This window comes from Electrona antarctica (assembly GCF_951216825.1).
Source record: "Electrona antarctica genome assembly, chromosome: 20".
NCBI classification, from domain to species: domain Eukaryota; kingdom Metazoa; phylum Chordata; class Actinopteri; order Myctophiformes; family Myctophidae; genus Electrona; species Electrona antarctica.
The window spans coordinates 25592826-25612542 of record NC_136801.1 but is presented as its reverse complement, the minus strand read 5'-3'; the positions used below and the strand labels follow the sequence as shown (position 1 = coordinate 25612542).

At 41.0% G+C, this 19717-nt stretch overlaps 1 protein-coding gene and 1 long non-coding RNA gene across 2 annotated transcripts in view; one reads left to right on the top strand and one right to left on the bottom strand.

Annotated features, from left to right (window-relative positions):
• LOC306913226 (uncharacterized protein) overlaps positions 1–19717 on the bottom strand; it is a 36745-nt gene that overhangs the window by 14643 nt on the left and 2385 nt on the right. Inside the window, exons 3-17 of the mRNA XM_079489816.1 lie at positions 18647–18826; positions 17705–17779; positions 16109–16180; positions 15822–15902; positions 14663–14752; positions 12276–12377; positions 12081–12167; positions 10967–11026; positions 9099–9232; positions 7972–8026; positions 7725–7776; positions 7443–7576; positions 6668–6904; positions 4091–4213; positions 3312–3432 (exon numbers count right to left, since the gene is read on the bottom strand). Coding sequence (XP_079345942.1) covers positions 3312–3432; positions 4091–4213; positions 6668–6904; positions 7443–7576; positions 7725–7776; positions 7972–8026; positions 9099–9232; positions 10967–11026; positions 12081–12167; positions 12276–12377; positions 14663–14752; positions 15822–15902; positions 16109–16180; positions 17705–17779; positions 18647–18826 — 1603 coding nt within the window. The remainder of the gene's footprint in view (positions 1–3311; positions 3433–4090; positions 4214–6667; positions 6905–7442; positions 7577–7724; positions 7777–7971; positions 8027–9098; positions 9233–10966; positions 11027–12080; positions 12168–12275; positions 12378–14662; positions 14753–15821; positions 15903–16108; positions 16181–17704; positions 17780–18646; positions 18827–19717) is intronic.
• On the top strand, positions 1313–3568 carry LOC306913155. Its single transcript, XR_013788494.1, has 2 exons — positions 1313–2069; positions 2163–3568. It is a non-coding gene; the product is annotated as an uncharacterized lncRNA (long non-coding RNA).

Here is a 19717-nt window from a genome sequence, read left to right as displayed (position 1 = left end):
AGACGCGACGCGTGCATTAAAATTGAACCGGTGCGTTTTTTGACGCGACGCGACGGAGACGCAACGCGTCCGGTGGAGCCCTGGCGTTAGACTGCCTGATATTTGTTTTACATACCAGTACAAAGGTATCAATCAGTGCATTCAGTAGTGGAAAAAGTACTCACACATTTTGCTTTATAGAAATACTCTGTTACAATACAAAAAGTCCAGAATTGAAAATGTATTTAGTAAAAGTACAAAAGTATTGGCATCAAAAATACGTACCAAAAGTAAAAGTACTCATTGTGAAGCAGAAGTAAGTCTTGTTTGTTGTTTCACAAGTTCAAAATGCATAAGCATAAATTATGTTTTGAAAATAGCCGTTTTATATAAAATATATAATATATGTATATCAAAATAAAACAGAACAAAACAATTTAATTCTAATTCTGAGAATATTACAAGTTCAAACAAGGTCCCGTGCCCGGGAATTGATTTACATGTCAACATTTTCTTGAATGACATAACCTACTACAGAAGTTTGTTGCCATGAGGCCGTTGCCTGACAACCAGTCACGTACGGTACGGTAATCACGGCGCCCCTCTGGGATATGGGATCTACACTCCCAAGTAACATAAAGTGGGTGTGGTTGGTAGAACCTAGCCTGGATCCAGCCCAGAGCCATATAATAGAAAGACCCAGAAAGCTACAGTCTGATAATCAGGCTAGGTAGAACCCGCCCGGACCGGGGTTAGTAAACCGTTGATAGCTACACGGTCCGATCGTACTTCGTACTATACTACAGACAGTGTACAGTACTGTACTACTAATACAAATTACGTTTAAATAACACCCAAACAAAGAACTCACCCGTCGGAGAAGTCTTTGTTACTTCAATCGTAACATACGTATAAATGAAGACTAACGGACGGACTATAACTACTATAGTTCAGAGACTTCCAGGCAGCTGAGAATCTAGTGTGGGGCGGAGCTAATTGACATTATGGGTGCGCTCGTTTATTCCACGGACTTCCCGTCAACTCTGCACTACTACACTACACTATAATTTATCATATACTAATTAAAAACATCTACTTTACTTAAACGTCTGCCTACATATGTTTTCTTATAGTTTGGTATACAAACCTCAGCTTACATATATTTATAATATGCTCAGCTTAAATTCTTATATTATACATTTAATATGATATACACACACATAGCCTACTGTAATTATCCTTTGCTTATTATGTTATTCTTCTTCTCCTCACATACGAGAATAGACTGCAACAGGAAGAAAGACAGCCCTTTTCAAAACCAGGATGATATAAACAATTTTATTGATTAGATAGTGCAGTAGACGTTGAAAGTTTGTGTTCCTCCTTAAATTTCAGAACAGGCATACTGTACATTGAATAGGAGGAGACCACAAGAAGCAGCGCAACTAATTAGCAAGCAATATTTTTTTCGCAACAATATTACATTTAGGAGTCCAGTTTATCTAACCAAACTGAAAGTGTTAGACATGGGTTACTAGGCATACAATAAAGACATTATTAATGTAGATATAATTGGCACAGTGGTAATATTTGTACAAATAACAGCCTCATTGCACAAAGTTACAAGGTGTTGTACCATAACACCAACAGTCATCTATTTGCAAATCAATTTGCAATTGTACTTTTGTACACAAAAAATGTCTAGTCCATCTGTAAATCTTTTAATAACATATTCTTTTGTCTCTGTTAGAAGGTTTTATAACTCAAATGTAGAATGTTTATTTCACTAGAGTAAGCCCCTTGAGATGCATCTCGTTTGAGGGCGGTCCTCATATTGTGTTCATGCCACAATATGGAAATATAAACTTAATCATTGCCTTACAGTTTGTAAGTTTGAAGACAAGTAGGTTGAGCCAGTGAAATCATATACCTGTAGATACACTGAAACAACACAGTTTTCAACAATGCTGTATAAACTAACAACATAACAAAGAGGTACCGCTATTTCTAAAACAAATTGGCACCAGCTATCATTCAGATTCAGCTAGACGCACACAGGGATATTAAATGTCACAAATAACCAAGTAATGGTCCCTGCACACAGAGCGCGTTTTTCTAATTTTTAGCGGCGTTTCTCCATCGGTTTTCCGAAAAACGTGCTCTGTGTGCAACCACCTTAAGAGTAATTTTGTTCAGCAGCAGAGGTACAAAATAGCATTCTTTATACTAACGAAAATGGCACAGTTGTGTAAAATAAATGTTCTTAAAAAGCACATTAGTACTGTATATATCGAAGTCCTGTTAATTGTAAACATTTTAAGGCTAGTTAGTGTATTTGGTCCAGCCTTACTGGATTACAAATCATCTTCATGCTGTGAATTTAAACATGAACACTAAACTAAACATTGCTGGCACTTAAGTCACATAAATTACTCATGTTAATATATGAAAGTGGCTTTATATTATGATTAGTATTACTATACAGATACTACCATGCTCAGCTGAGATGAAGACAGAAAGTGAACTGAAATAAGGCCAGCCAGCACCAATGCAACTAGTCGCAACTCCTTGCAACAAAACCGTTTTAAAGGGACATTCACAGCTGGAAGAAACTGCAGTCACTCAATGTTAATAGTATTTGTGGTAGATAACAGTAGCACAATATAAAATTTGCACCCTATGGCCAGAAAAATAATGTGTGTGTTTGACTAGGGTTTGACTTGCCTTCAGGATTCCGCTTGACTTCCCCTTCCCGTTGGAGACAGGTCGCTCCAATGAACTGTAGCGACCAATGAGGCATCTACTGTATATATTGTTAATATCTATGGGGGAGGCTGCATGGAGGTGTGACCTTCTAGTCCAGGAAGGAAGTGAGACCACATTTTCATGACAGGTTTTTGGTCATGAACATATTACACAATACACACAAAACCCCCCAGGAAAGTTTCTTGTGCCTAAACATCATTAAAATAAGCTCTGGTTGCAAAAGGGGTGACGTGGCCCTAAAGGGCTAGTCCACACCAATGCAACTCCTCGCAACTGTCATTGCGGTTATGGTTGCAAGTAGTTTCCACACCAATGCAACTCCTCGCAACTGTCATTGCGGTTATGGTTGCAAGTAGTTTCCACACCAATGCAACTCCTCGCAACTGTCATTGGGGATAATGGTTGCAAGTAGTTGCATGTTGCAGGAGTTGCAAGGAGTTTCATTGGTGTGGACTGGCCTTGAAATGTAAAGGCTAACACAATAATGTGACCGTGCCTAACAGATTCTCTGGTGACTTCTAGATGTTATCATGTTGCATACTATGAAAAACTAAAGATTGTCAGACCAAAGGGGAGTGGGATGGGAAACGTGCCAGTTCTCTGAGGATACAGGACGGTCCATTGTCTGGGAATGACATGCTTGGCAGGGGACGTGGAGTAGCTTGAAGCCAAGATGGGGCACCTGAGCTAAGAGTTCCAAGCAGAGAGATGTGGATTTCTAGTATTATGGTAGAAAACTGAACTGATTTGCAGACAGGATGAAAAGTGCAGTCCGTTGTCTGGATATGGGATGCTTGGATGGATACATGCAAAATGGTGAAGATGTACAAACATACAGTAGGCCAAAAAAAATAAACAATATATTTCAGAAAATTGATTTCCTGATTCCAAAAGTTATCATTTTGTTTTACATTCGCAAATGTAGATTTGAAATGTGCAGTATGAGAGAGTAGATCCTGAGATACTTGCATTAGTTCTCTCCGTGTTGAGATGTAAATAGTTAGGCGGGCAGTTGCAGTCAGTGACTTGCAAATACATCACTAGTGTCAGTGCTGTGGATTGTGTTTTGGGAGTGTTTGATGGTGGTGAGGTGACCACCGGAGCTGAAATAACGTTGAGCGGTGGTGAGTAAAAACAGAGAGAAGGGCTGGGGCGGTGGCGGTGGTTTGCTCTTCACCGCGGCTCGTGACGTAGTTCGGTGGTCACCTCACCACCGAAAATCCTTTACAGTAGGTTCCTTGGTTCATTCAGGGAAATATTCTTTGAAATTCCAAACATGGTGTGTTCCTTCATACATGGTATACTATAGTGATATGGTTACTTGAAGGAGGAGTGTTCAGGACACCACGGGAGGGGCTGTAGGGGAGGGGCCGTCGCACGGTGGCTTCAGCTTCATGGTGTTGAAGAAACCCATTACCTGACCTGGAACCTCAGCCAAGACATTCTGAGCTAGTGCTGCTTGAGGACCCTGTTGAGAGAGAGAGAGACATACAGGGAGAGAGAGAGAGATTGTGAGTGAGGTGGAGGGTGGCATTTGGAAATATTTGACGGTTTAGACACCGGTTTGCATAACTATCTGTGAGATAGCAGGGAATAGCAGCCATCGACTACAAGCAACATGTTAGTTAAAAGTTATTTCTAAGCGTACAGACGTCCAAACGTATCAGAGACAAAGATCACGCAAACTCCAAAAACACTACAGATATGTTTGCTGCATATACTAATAATGAAAGTGAGATACAGATTGATTATACAGTGAAGAAACGTAAGAGGCTGCTGCATTCAGGCTGTAGTTTACTGCAGTGCAAATTGACATTGCCATGTTTCTGTCTAGCCTACTTAATCACCCTATATACTTTGTCAACTGGGGTGTCCCTTGGGCTCTATACTTGGTCCCCTAAAAAATACTTTTCCCCCACTTCCACTATCTCACAAAGCACAATTGCAATGCTTTGTGAGCTTTGTGGATCTGCAATTTTGTTCACTTATGTTCATGACTTCGTGTAAAGTTGTTGATTATGACATGCCCAGAATAGACCATATTCACACGCGGCCATCTTGCCATTAAATCAATGAAATGCCACCCGTTGACCCCATAGACATATAAAAGGTAGACGCCCTTTCCGGCTCTGGAGCGTATGTGCTCAAGGGAGGGCAAAATTTTCCCGAGATTCCTTGCGAAGCCCCGCGGAAGCTTGAGCGTGCGTCACAGAGTGCATGTTCGGGTCTGTAAGTCCCGGAAAAGATACGCTGTGATTGGCCAGTAATCACTTGAGTGGCAGCGTGACGTAACGTGCCTTCCACACTTCCAGCGTACTTCCTCTCCCAGACAGTGTAAATTCTTCCGCCCCTCCTTCAACACACATCGCTCCAACAAACTGAAGTGGCCAATGAGTCATCTATTTTTTTAATATCTATGGTTGCCACCCTGCTTTTTCAATGCAAAATGGCAACATGGCCGCCATGTGAATATGGTCTATATGGATGCTAGGGTTACTTTTCTTTCTTTTTTCTGTTTTTCTGTTTGTTTTCCCCTGTTTGTTTACTGCCCCCCCCCCCCCCCCCCCCCAACCCCCTAGGTGTAAATAGGATAGGCAAAATAAGCCACTGGCTTCAGCCTATACCTTTTTGGTCTAAATGCAAAGTTATGATGATCAAAGGAAAGTAATGCATTCAATGTTCATTCTATGACCAAAATAAACTGAACTGAACTGTGGTTAAGCCATGCAGACTATACAGGCAGAGCAGGGAGCGCTGGGGGGTCGTGCACTGAAGCTGACTCGGGCGAGATTGTCCTACTGTACATTTCTAAGAAGGTCTGGAATCGTTGGGGGGCTTCAGCTGAAATAAATTGAAGAAGGAAGCCACTTGGTCTGGCAGCTCTGCCAGTACACTCTGGGCAAGAGCTGCAGTGCCCGCCTGCAATGAGATATGGATATGTGTGACATTATTGATATATGCATTATATTCTCTAACATCATGGGCCTTGCAACTGGGAACAATACTAAAAGTAGGTGGTGGATGTACAGTAAAAGATTCAGGCCTTTAGCAGATGTGCTTATCCATTCCAGAGGGACAATTTCGAGATCAGAGTAAATGGTCCCCGTAAGTAGAGTGCAAAGAAACACATTGGAGTGCTTCTAGTAACTAATATGGAGGGTATGCGCATGCATAAAATGAATGGCAAATCGAGTGGCAAAGTGAGCTTAACAATTAACATAGTTTAACTTTGTTTAATGCAATCAGACTTTTCTGTTTGGATGTATGGGCTGTCGAGGCCAGAAAGTCGTTTTTTGCCACTTAGTAAAATGGTAAATGGTGCATTTATATAGCGCCTTGGAGCTTTACATAGATTGTGCATTACATACCCATTCACACACACATTCATACACCGATTGCGGCGGAAGCCATGCAAGGTACCAACCAGCACATCGGGAGCAATTTGGGGTTCAGTGTCTTGCCCAAGGACACTTCGACATGTAGACAGGAGGAGCCGGGATTCGAACCGCCGACCCATGGATCATTGGACGACCTGCTCTACCTCCTGAGCCACAGTCGCCCCAGTAGTAGGCGTTCCCGCATAACTTCCGGGTATGATGATGATGTCACGCGCATACCCTCTATACCAGGTAAGCATTAAACCCAGCATCTTTCTAAACAAAATGCTATCAATAACATACATAGTATTTGGAGGTCAAGCAAACAGTATACATCTGTCTAAACAGCATTGAACAAGTAACTAATATATCTGCAATCTGCATAGTATAATTAGAATCTATCCCAAAAAATAGGCATCATGGAGCAATACAAGGAAAGAGTTGCAAGTGAGGTTAGCTTTAGGCACAAGCCATATCAAGAAGCCACAGCACTCGTGCAGTATGTGTAGAAGCAGAAGCCTGTGATGTTTAACCTTGTTGCTTACGTTCTGGAACTGTCTGAAGGGAACAAACTGGACGATGTCTCGCATTGCGGCTTCGCCCGTCGGCGAGCGCAGGTTACCGTCGTCGCCGTCCAAGAACTCCATGGCTTCAAAGTCGGCCCCGCCCACCCCGATGATGATGATGGACATGGGCAGGCGCGACGCGTTGACGATGGCACTGCGCGTTTGGTCCATGTCTGTGATCACTCCATCAGTTATGATGAGCAGAACAAAGTATTGCTGCAAACCGAGGAGAAGAGTTAGGTGAGAGGGGGAAACATTATTAATTATTATTTTTAATATATAAATTTAGAGTAGCGAATCCTTTATACCCTTTTTTCTCCCCAATTAAGTCTTTATGCCAATTAATTCCTCCCTGTATACTACGGTCACTGCTGTGGTATCCTACTGGCTCACTTGCCAGTGAGGAGCCCCCACCAGAAGGACCCAACGCTTCCGCCCCAGCCCGTAGGAGTATTTGCACACACCAGTATTAACTCATACTGTAGTTATTGCTTAGATATGTGAAATGATTTCCTACAGCAGCGTAACTAGATGTCAGTAGAACCCACACAGGCTCATCACTGCGGCCCTGCGACAAACTTTGGTCAACTCAACTGTCATTGCATCTCTGTATGTATTTATAATTGTATTTAACTGATGGCACTGGTGGGTGGCCGTGGGCCCCAAATGCCTCTGGGCCCCAGCCACCAACGCATTGTCTGCGCTACGCTAGTAACGCCCCCTGATGTCCCTCTACTTAAGGTCAGCTACTCACAGAGGCGGTCTTCTGCTGGATAGCCTGTCTGCCAAATTGGGCTACGTGGTTGATGATTGGAGCAAAGTTTGTTGGACCATACAGCTTGATCTGGGGCAGACACTGCTGGTAGGCAGCCACTACCCCTTCTATACCTAAAACACAATCACAAAATATTATCTACCTATTTATAAATGTATGATAGGTACTTCAAAAAGAATAGTTTATTATTACATTTGCACACACATATGTATGCCAGAAAACCAGAATTAATCTGGCAGCTGGCTTTGACTAAAAACCTACCTGCACAGAATGGATTTGATGGATCGAAGTTGATGGGAAACTCATGAGAAACCTGTAAAGTCACAAATCAGCCTTTAGGCATCTACAATACACCAAAGTGTCCTAAAGGATTGTGGAAGAAAGAACTAATATAATTCACAAGTTTGAAAAGTAAATCATGAAAGTGGGAGTAAATACTATATAAATATCTCAGGTATATGGGAAAATCATCAGCATTTACACACAGATTTAGCATTTCAGACAGTACCTGCCCTGTGGGAGGGATCTGGGCTCCAAAGCCGAAGACAGGGAACATCTTGTCGCTACACAGGCAAGACGGAGCATGAAGTTAGGTACAAGCCAACAACCTACTGCTTGTATATCTAAATCAAATACATATATACTGTATACAATCATTCAAAGAATAAAACGGAAGGAAAGGGAAACTGTGGTACAGTGAGTAAGATCAAAGTTTCAAAAAGGAAACCACACAGACCACTTCTGGGTGACAGTTAGGTACAAGGCAACAACTACTGCTTGTATATCAATCAAATCAATCAGCTACTATAATGTAAACTGACAACATTCCGTTTTACTACAAAAGTTCACTTGACAGGTGCATTTGATCAATTTGAGCCAGCATTTGAGCCAATAAACTATGGTACAGTATCTTACTGTCTTAGCTGTCAACATACACTCTGAACAAATTGTTTTAATTTGTTCACTGCTTGCCAAGCCAATCATTCACAGAATAAAACGATCAACAGTCAAACTATGTTCAGTCCTGTATGCCTGTATGGGAAACAAACAGGAAACTGTGGTACAGTGAGTAAGATCAAAGTTTCAAAAAGGAAACCACACAGACCACTTCTGGGTGACAGTTAGGTACAAGGCAACAACTACTGCTTGTATATCAATCAAATCAATCAGCTACTATAATGTAAACTGACAACATTCCGTTTTACTACAAAAGTTCACTTGGCAGGTGCATTTGATCAATTTGAGCCAGCATTTGAGCCAATAAACTATGGTACAGTATCTTACTGTCTTAGCTGTCAACATACACTCTGAACAAATTGTTTTAATTTGTTCACTGCTTGCCAAGCCAATCATTCACAGAATAAAACGATCAACAGTCAAACTATGTTCAGTCCTGTATGCCTGTATGGGAAACAAACAGGAAACTGTGGTACAGTGAGTAAGATCACTAAAATAAAGACTATATTTTTGAAAATTCTGGAATACATTTTAATTAATTGAACGTATGTTCTGGCCAATATTATATGAACCAGGGACATTGCAAGATATTGTATATTCTTGCGTCGTTAGTTGGTTTTGCCACCAGTGTGCACAATACAAATATATTTATTGGATATAGAACACCACTTTAGTTACCTGTCATAGTCCTGGATAACACTGCCCACGGCCCAGATAGCTGACAGGTACTCATTGTAGCCCTGAGGGTTGATGTAGTGGAGAGACTGGGGGGTTCTGGGGTCCCCGTTGGAGCCTGTGAAGTCTATGGCAATCTGGTGAGGGGTTTGATGTTAAATGGTTTAGATTCGAACTAAGACGTTTTAGAAAGCAGCCGTTTGTTTGGTATAGATAACTGGTATGTTATACTCTATGGGGTGATCACACCAAGACACGTTGCAACAGGCACAGACGCCCTGGCAAAACAGCCCATGGGACAAAATAACAAACGTGATATTAGACTTGATCAAGAAAGAGTCTAATATCAAACTTGTCTGTATTTACCATGGTATACCAACCAGAAAACATAAAGTGCTGACAGTGCACTATCATAATATATTGCATAAATCGACCAGTCACCTGACGCGTCTAATCAAACGGATGGATGAGACGATAACGGGCGACCGAATGATTTAATAAACAGTAGTAGGGGCAGACTGTGGGAAACAAGCCATGACTAAATGAATGATAACTACTTACTGAGCCATTGAATAGATAAGAGTATGTCAACAGAACACTGACTTCAATCTATTGTCCCGATTACAGCTGATAATGGCCATTTAAATGTAATGTGCTGATAACATTCAAAGAGGGTGGAGTATCCACGTTTACTTGCTTTGGCTGCTATAATAACGCACGTGTGTGTGTGTGTGTGTGTGTGTGTGAGAGAAGAACAATGTCATTTTGACAATGATTCTGACAATTCCATAATAGTGGGTAGAGAGGCCGTCTGACATCCAGCCCCCCCCCCCCCCCAGTTAGTAATACATGACAAAGTGTCCCTGAGCAGCAATACACACTTAATCGCTTACAGCTCTCCCCCAAGCACTCAGAACCTGAATGTCCCCTGTGGGATTAATAAAGATCTATGTTACTTAATAAAGTTTCCTGGGAGCTGATACACAGTGTGCGGACAACCCTTCTTTTTCATTGTACGTTATATATATTGTTTTGTTCCGCACCTGTAGAATTTCCTGAGATGTGCGTGCTTCCTTTTGGATCCTATCATAAAGATCTACCATCTCCTTCTTTATGGGTCAGTAGTGGCCATCGCACAATGGGGCTTTGAAACCAAGGATGACTAAAACATTAAGGGCCCTATTATGCGTGTCTTAAGTACCAGGTCTTATGACTTAACTTAAGACCTGGAGGCGTGGTCAATGCTGTTTGGCCACTCAGAATAGCCAAATGGCATTGATCACGCCTCCAGGTCTTAAGTTAAGTAATAAGACCTGGTACTTAAGACATGCATAATAGGGCCCAAAGGGCCCTATTTTGTGTGTCTTAAGTACCAGGTCTTATGACTTAACTTAAGACCTAGAGGCGTGGCCAAAGCTGTTTGGCCGCTCAAAACAGCCAAATAGCATTGACCACACCTCCAGGTCTTAAGTTAAGTCATAAGACATAGTTACTTATTACTTAAGACATGCAAAATAGGGCCCAAAGAATCTAATTTGTCTCAAAAATCACAAATATTTTCCCGATGCACACACAAATGGGCCGGGACCTTCCAGTTTGATCATTATCAAATATTCCCCATGTGAATATTGGTATCAATCAGCTTGTTAGAGCATATACAATATGTCTAATACACAATATGGCGTTAATCTCTGCACGTTGTTCTGTTAATCTTCTCCTGCTGCATTAACCACATAAACTACAATGTCCCTATTCTGGCCATAATAAGCATTTTACTAACATTCGCCGTACATAGCATATTTACAAGCTCATGTGGTGAGCTTTACAAAGCTCACAGCGTGCGTAGTTGTGTGAAAGAACGCAGCACTCACCGTGAAGTTGATCTGACAGCCTCCCATGATGTAATCCAGAAAAGAATACTCCTTCACCACCTGCATTAAAGTAAAGGACACATAAGAAACACGCTTACATTCAAACCATAATTCATATTATGCAAGTCTCAGTCTCATAGAACTAAATTAGATTCCATGGATCAACTGAAAGAGTGGATATTATATCCAAACCAGTTGTCTTATCAAAGCTGCAATCCATAACTTTTGAATGAATACAATTATTATTTTAACCAATCTGTATGGTAGAACATCTTTAAAATATAACTAACAACTGGTGATTGGAGCCAGTCTCCCTACAATTCTATTGACAAATGTAGATCCTGTGGTCGGATAGGACGCCTACGATATCATTGTGGCGGCGGTGGCTCAGGGGTAGAGTGCCTGGATGGTAACCGTAAGGTTGCCAGTTCGAACCCGGGCTCCCGCAGAGTTACTGTCGAAGTGCCCTTGAGCAAGACACTGAACCCCTAATTGCTCCCGATGTGCTAGTTGGTGCCTTGCATGGTTTCCGCTGCCATTGGTGTATGTATGTGTGTGTGAATGGGTGAATGTAATGCACAATCTCTGTAAAGTGCCTTGGATAAAGGCGCTATATAAATGCACCATTTACCATTTACCACGTTCTTCAGAATGATTTCATGAACGTTAGAAACACTGACAGCCAATCAAATTCTGCCAGAAGGCCATCTTTGTGTGTAGTTGTTGCTATATATACACACAGTATATGATATGTGTATGTACAGTAGCAACGTTACTTGCTACGTATGTTTTTCAGGAATCTTAGGTCAGGTGTTTGCTGCCACCGTGTACAGAACGTTCTCGTTCATCAGTGTGGAAGCCAACATACATTTCGTTATAGTAGTAGTGCTTGGTGTGAACGTCCGTTTCAAGGCAAGTGACACTTAACCCATTTTGGCCTTTTGGTGTTAGCATTATGTTATGCTTTAGCTATTGAAAAATAGCAGATCTACAAGCTCATAGCGTGCCACGAGTGACAAGAACGACTGACATAGAAACATAGCTTTTTCAGAAAACTGTAGATGTAGAAGACATTTTTAGAATCTGATCTCAGGTCAAAATGGGTTAAACTTACCTGACACCGTTTTATAATTATAACACCAGAGTTTTTATATGACTTCTTCTTCTGCTTCTTTTTACTGTTGACGCACTCAAACTCTGCCTGAAAGTTAGAGAGGTTTGTTATGACACACAGGTGGCACATGAATCGTTGATTGACATACCTTTACATTGTATATTTGCACATGCGTGATATTTGTCCAGCATTTACCATTCCTCTGTTTTGTGTTGCCTCCTCTATTTGGGTAAAGTTGGTGTTAAAAGCTCCTATGAAGTCGTGAGACCCACTGCTGTTGTAGTCGTAACACTCCACCTGCGTACAGAAACAGAACATTATCATCCTTTATCAACTCCCATCTCCAAGACTAAAGGTGGTTGCACACTGGACGCGTTTTTCGGAAAACCGATGGAGAAACGCCGCTAGAAATCCGAAAAACACGCTCGGTGTGTGGGGACCTTAAGAGGCTTGAAATATGAAATGCACTCCAGTTTCACTTATAATCGAGTGACTATCAATTAAAAAAAGCAAGCATGCTAATAGGAGAGCTGCTTAAAATCGAATGTAATCCTACTAAAATGCATTGCCAGTGGACTAAGAGAGACAAAACCAAATCTAGATCTGGACACACACACGCCAGCTAAAGAGAAAATGGGTATAGAACGCCAAAGTCCTGACGTCACTCGCTCATCCCCTGGTTCATGGAAGCTTTTCTCTATGGAGAATAACATGGGGTCATCTTAAAACCGTCTCATATAAGAACTGTGGTCCAAAAATAAACTGTCTCGACGATATTGTCAGTCTGTCAGTCTGTTTCTAGCGAAAATTTTACAAATTCAGCAGCAGTAACATTAGTGTTTTCCCTCAGTCAGTTGATTCTTCATATCCACGAGTGAAACGGCTGGGATGATTTGTTTATTTTTCAAACACAGTTCTTATATGAGGCAATCTAAAATCCCCCTATGGGGATTAATTTACAATGCAAATAAAAAGTACATGAACCTGTAGACTTAGCGCCCTCTACCGATATTGCCGTCAGACTTCGGTGCTCTAGAATAACTCATTATCTAGAATACACAGATCCCCATTCAAATTATATGAAACATTTTTAGATTAAATTTGAAGATTCATTTCTCATTAGTCTGGTACAGATCTGTGTGACAGCAACATTGTACCTGTACAGTATATCCCAAAGGGGTTCTGGATTTCCATGGGTTTGAATGGGTTTTGTGCGTCCTGTACATTATATGGCACCTTTTTTACTGCTTGGTACCGGTTCAACTCCACTCAACTTTACTGAATTTCCAATAGGCAAAAGTACCTGGTACCTTTCTGGTATCTCCTACACCGATGTTTCAAGCGAGCTGAAGTGAAACCAAAGGTGACATGTATGTATAAACACTGCAGACTACTGATTGGTCAGATAGAATCGACACTAGCGTGATTGTGTCATGGTGGACTCCCCTATACTGTACAGGTGACAGACAAATACATTTACAACACAAGGCGTTGTAAATGTGACATGAATAAATATTGAGCAACTGTATGGGCTATTTATCGCCAAGTTAAAATGTTCTCAGAAACATTTTTTGTTGGACTGTACGGATGAAGACAGCACTAGCGTTCGCTTTAATTTTAGCATTGTTAAGCATTATCTTATGTAGATGGTTTCCGCCATTACGGCCAGCTACATTGAGGCAGTCTGCAGGGGAAAATCAAGTAAAGCGAGTACAGTTGAGCTGAGCTGGTACCAATGCAGTGGAAAAGCAACATTACGAGTAATGTCTAAACTAACTAGCCCAGCCTGGGACTGAGTTGGATGGAGACCATATGGTGCCAACAAACAACGGGATAAAAGACAACTACGTCATCACACATCTGGAGGCAAACTGCAATAGGAACAGAGAAGACTAATTCTCTGATGACAAAGCGGTCATTTTGGAGTGTGGAGTCACTGCTGTATGCACACTCAACAACACAAGCTCATGGGGGATGGCTGACAAGTAACCCATCTACAGGAAACATGGGTGCGGTTGCTGGATGCGGCTTAAACTCAGTCGTTGATTCTAATCACAGACACATCATCCTTCATGTGAACGACAGACACAGACTGAGGATGGGTTGACTCACTTGTGCTGTCACTTGTCATCTCTTCCCTCAAGCATGCTTTGAGAAGGTGTTAAAAAGGGTGAAAACACATCAACTAATAATTATGCCTATGCATTAATTGGCTTAATTGTCCTAAGGTCACTTAATTCACAGAAGCCAATGCACCAATGGCACTAGACACAACCCCTATATAAGACCACCTTTATAGATTGTTACAAATCACATATGGTCATTTTCGTTAATAGATAATTATATAATAATAATAGATTTATAATCGTAACCAAGTTTGTAGAAATAAACAAAGACACAGGGGTAGTACCCCTGAATAGTGTGTGGGCATTTGTCCAAGATTTGCTTACTGTACTTTTTTTTTTTTTTTTAGGACTTTGTAAAATATTTGTTTCCTTGTATTGTATCTATTATGTTGACATAAATGTGTGTGTGTGTGTGTGTGTGTGTGTGTGCGTGCATGCGTGCGCGCGTGTGTGTACCTTAATTTGACTCTCCGGGTCTCCTCCACAGAGAGATTGCAGGCGGACAGTGAAGGGTTTCCATGTTGGATTCAGGTTGTACATCACCACCTGTATACAACAGGACAGGTTGAATCACAGTGATTAATGCACTCCACAATGCTTACTTAATGTAACGTTTATTTATAAAGGACCCACATGTCGCTTTAATAGAACCAAAGTGTCCATGTGGGATGTGTTTACCTGACCATTCAGTCACAAGCAATCAACTACTGTATTACTATTTACCAAATGCCTGTCTCAGAAGAGTTCAACGTCAGCAAAAGAATGTCAGCACTCTAGTGGAAGTTTCACTTATATTTAGATAAGGCACGGGCAAACCACATTCCTGTGCCTTATTTAAATAAATGTACCTGAAGGACACTTCCGTGTGTGCAGTGCCAATGTTTACCTGATGGTTAAGCATACTTCAGCCCTATACACACTACAGTATATACTACATACTACAAGATCACAACGTGTTGTGCGGTGATACGTTGTGATCTGAAAATTTCGCCAAATTTTTTTTTTATTGAACTTTTGTCAAATGGGACGTTCTGCATAAAGAGTACTTTTACTTTTGGTAGTTTAAGTATATTTTGATACAAATACTTTTGTACATTTTGAATACTGGACTTCTCCTTGTAACCGAGTATATTTCGACATTGTGGTATTGATACTTTTAATAAGTACCGAAGGGCGGCGTCCAGTCACGGCATGAAGCATGGCACCAATGTCACTCTCTCTGGGCACTAGCCTGTTCCCTCTTCAAATTAAACCACTTCTCTCCTTTGTCCCTTTTGCATTTGCTGTTACCCTTGTCCACGATAGTCAGAACGCCACGCAAACCCGGCGTGACGTTCGTATGACATGATTAGCCGCAGACATAAAAAGAAATGGTGATTTCACTGCCTAGCAATGGTAGAACTTGCCACCCTTAGTTGGAACAGGGCTAAGGGATCTTGTGCCCAAAACGTTGCCCACCCCTGCTGTAGAGATTAAATTGTCCATGAGACAAAGCTGCATAAATGCTTTGCTGCACATTTTACATACACTTTCTAGCTATCACATTTCTTCACCATGTTAAATTAATTATGCATGGGCTCTGTGAAATATACTAGTGTATGATGCATTTGTTCACCTCTGTCCTGTGGGCCAGCTGCCATGTCGTTCCAGTCTGCCTGTAGATTTCCAGAAAAGGGTCGGACTTTCCAAAGAAATCCTACAAATGAGAACAATAAAAGCAAGAAGTTGATTCACAAAAGCGATTTTCAAGATCAGATATACAAGTACAATAGTTCCTTCATAGAATCTAAAAAACAAGACAGATTTCAAACACACTATAGTATACTCAAATAACAGAAAACTCCAATATAACACTTGTAAGCGTTAAACAGAATCCATTCCACAAGGTACGAAAAAGTGTACCTTTTTATCCAGTTTCCTTGCTGCCATTTCAAAATGCACCACTCTGTTGTCTGTTCTCTCTTCAGCACAGATCTACAAAACAAACAATTCAATTTGATATGGAATCATCAACATGCACATACCAGGACTAACCCGGGGTGGGGTGGAGGGGAGATTGAACCAGGAACTGTCCGTTTCCCCAGCGGCCGCTCTACCTCCTAAGCAACTGCCGCTCCAATTCAGTAAATGCTATATAATGATTTGACAGCGGATTGAATCACAAAATATCCCCACAGCATGTTTCTGTACTTAAGTATTAGATCCAATAACGCACCAAGCACGAGCCTGGCACACAATTCGTTGAAAATGAACGAAAGCTACTTAGTATTTACAATTACAATTTAGGCATTTAGCAGACGCTCTTAATCCAGAGCGATTTACAGTAATAGTAGTACACATGGTAATACAATAAATACATAGAGTCATCAAGGATCATAAGCAAGCTGTCTTAACAGTGCATCACAGGTAAGTACACTACTAGTGGTCACAACTATTTGAATGGCACTATGCCATCTGGGAATGTGGAGCCACTTTGATAAGCCACTTAATAAGCCACTTAATAAGCCACTTTGATAAACCACTTAATAAGCCAATAAATAAGCCACTTTGATAATCTGCATAGAGCGTCGCAGTCCCGCCCCCTTTCATGACGACGACAGGCCCAGGAAATGATTCCCAATGCTTTTTTCCCATAGACATTTCAAAAAGTATTTATTTAAAGACGGTTACGCCGCGGACAAAGCCAACTCGAGTTGTGACAAATCATGACAACAAACACAATATTTTGGACCGAACAAATAATTACAAAGAAGAAAAACAACAAAAAAGGTGTTGTAACTTGCCGGTTTTTTTCTTCTTTCTAATTATTTGTTCGGCCCAAAAAAATGTGTTTGTTATCATGATTTGTCACGACAAGAGTTGGCTTTGTACGAGGCTTAAAAGGTCTTTAAATAAATACATTTTGAAATGTCTATGAGGAAAATGAACGGGGAATCATTTCCTGGGCCCTGGTAGGGGGCGGGACTGAGACGCTCTATACTCCTCACCCTGTACGAATGCCAGAGATGAGCTGTGACATAGGCTCTGAACAGTGAACACTGAGTGGCCTGTGCATACATTTTACGACATTGTCTGTAGACATCTCTGTCAACCATCCAATCCAAACATGACCAAGGTATTTTAATTCCTTGCATATTATGAGAGTACTATCACACAATTGAAAGGCACTTAAGGCAGGGAAAGATACATTCCTGCCCTCTCTGCTTCTCGCAATCATGATGTTACTTTTTTGGCATTATATTTTTATGTCAAAATCTTTACCATACTGAGTGCAGATCTTTTGTTGAAGCCCAGCACTGTATGGACTGCACATAACTAAATCATCAGCATGAGATGACTGACAACAGTGTCTCCCACAAGACAGCCAATATTGCACCCACAATGAAACTATGAGTATACACTAGAGTGCCATGTCTACATACATATATCTAAATTACATAAGTTTAGCCTTTGCTTACGCCTGCAAGGTCGTCGAGGCTAGTAACTGCAAGTACTTACAGTTATGGTGCCTTTGCCTGCAGGCGACTTGTTCTTCAGGAGCAGAGGCCTAGTCAGTTTACAACTGGACACAATCTGGACAAACAAACAAACAAATAAAACACCAGGAACTGCTATCAATACTACCAATGCTGGTTCTGATCGACCGCTGTTCTAATTTATGCCGAACGGATTTGAACACTTTGGAGATTGTGCCTGTGTTCTAAATTGCAGTGTTGTTGTACATACAGACATGTATTTGTTTTGTCCAAACAATGCTAAATGAAGCGAACTGAATTTAAATTTGATGCATTTCCCTGATATCGTTCATTGTTGAGTAAAACTTCAAAATGTCTTTATGCAACACATTTATGCATTGTCTTTATACGTTTTGCAGAATAACAAGATTATAAACTCTATTGGAAATGTCTCTCTCAAGAGACTATGCTGCTCCTAACAGCACTCACTTATCTTGTTTGGGACGAGATTGTTGGACAGAAGTTACATGTCAAGCCGAAGCCGGCCATTACATTTTGAGATTATGGGTTAAATCTTCCCTTACACCTTATCCCTAAACTTATTTGGCATTTTTTACTATTTTGAAAAACCTTTTCAAATAGTTCAAATAGCCGATCTGCAATTTCACAACCTGTCGATGTAGAACGGCTAGTCGAACCATTTTTTAAAAATGGCAATTAAGTTTAGGGATAAGGGTTAAGGGGTCCCAAATTGTGTGCAATATTGTGACCTATATGTGGCACTGTAGAGGAAAGGTCATGGTCACCACATTTCATCCTCCAGGGAGCATGAAGTTGCAACGCAAATCCCACGGCAGAGATATGTTGTTGGGGACCAACATGATGGATAGACAACAAGACGGACCAACAGTGCCAATAGTGGAGCTAAAAATATTCAAGAACGGGTGAAGAACTAATAGAAATTTATGTTACAATAGATGCTTACCTGGCCCAAGGTACACTCCAACTCCCCCAAGAAGTCATCATCACCGAGTTCGTAGGTGTTGTTGTCGATGTCGTAAATGCAGAACTTCAGCTTCTGCACCATCTCAAAGTAGTAGTCGATGACAAATGTCTTTGTGAACTTTGGGTTGAGGCAGTTGTCGATTCTCTCTGTGCGGCCCAACTGAGTAAATGTAGAGGGAAGTAGAGTCAAGGTGATTGCCCACTGGTGCGTTTTTTCACTGCGTTTTGCGGATCCGAAAGTAGTACAAGAAGGCTATCACTAGCTGTCAGAATGATACCAACACCCCAATAGAACCCACTAGACAGCTGCGAAAAACGGATAAAATCAACCCCGGTCCAAAAAAACGTACTATACGGATACAATATTCGGAGGCAATGTGCAAACGTGATTGGTATATAGTTAAGTCGATCATTCTTTGGACGTCCAGTGTGCAAACACCGTCAATGCTTTGTTTTTCTTCAAACATCTTTTCTCCTTTTGACTTTATGGTGTTTATGATGTGAATTTAGATATATTTTTAATCCAGGCAATTTGTAACCATAAAAAATGTTTAACCACTTTCAACCTGACGCGACTATTTAGGGCATGTCGTTATTGGTGAAATTCTTCAAAAAATGTAATGTCAGTGGGTCAGTGACATATGTATGACATATATTTGATTTAAAAAAAGATGGCAGTGTGCTTGTGAAATATGATGCTGATTGCCCTAGTAGTATGCAAGACTAGGTGTGGACAAACACACAGGGCCAAATGCATGAGTCTCCTGGCAGAGATGTATCACGTGATACTGCTGTACAGCAGTACACACAGTATAATTACTCATATGACAAAGCATAAAGTATAAACCAGGCTCAAGTGGTTGTATCATTTTCAATGATACAACTTTGGTCTTTCAATAAATAATTCTAAACTATAATAGCAATGGTGGTCATTACAAAGGGGGAACTTAATTGAGTAGCCTACTCAAACTAAGCAATGGGTATCTGAAATTGCATGTTGTCAAAATGGTGGAATGTGTTTTCTGCAGTTGGGCAGACCTATTGACCTCAT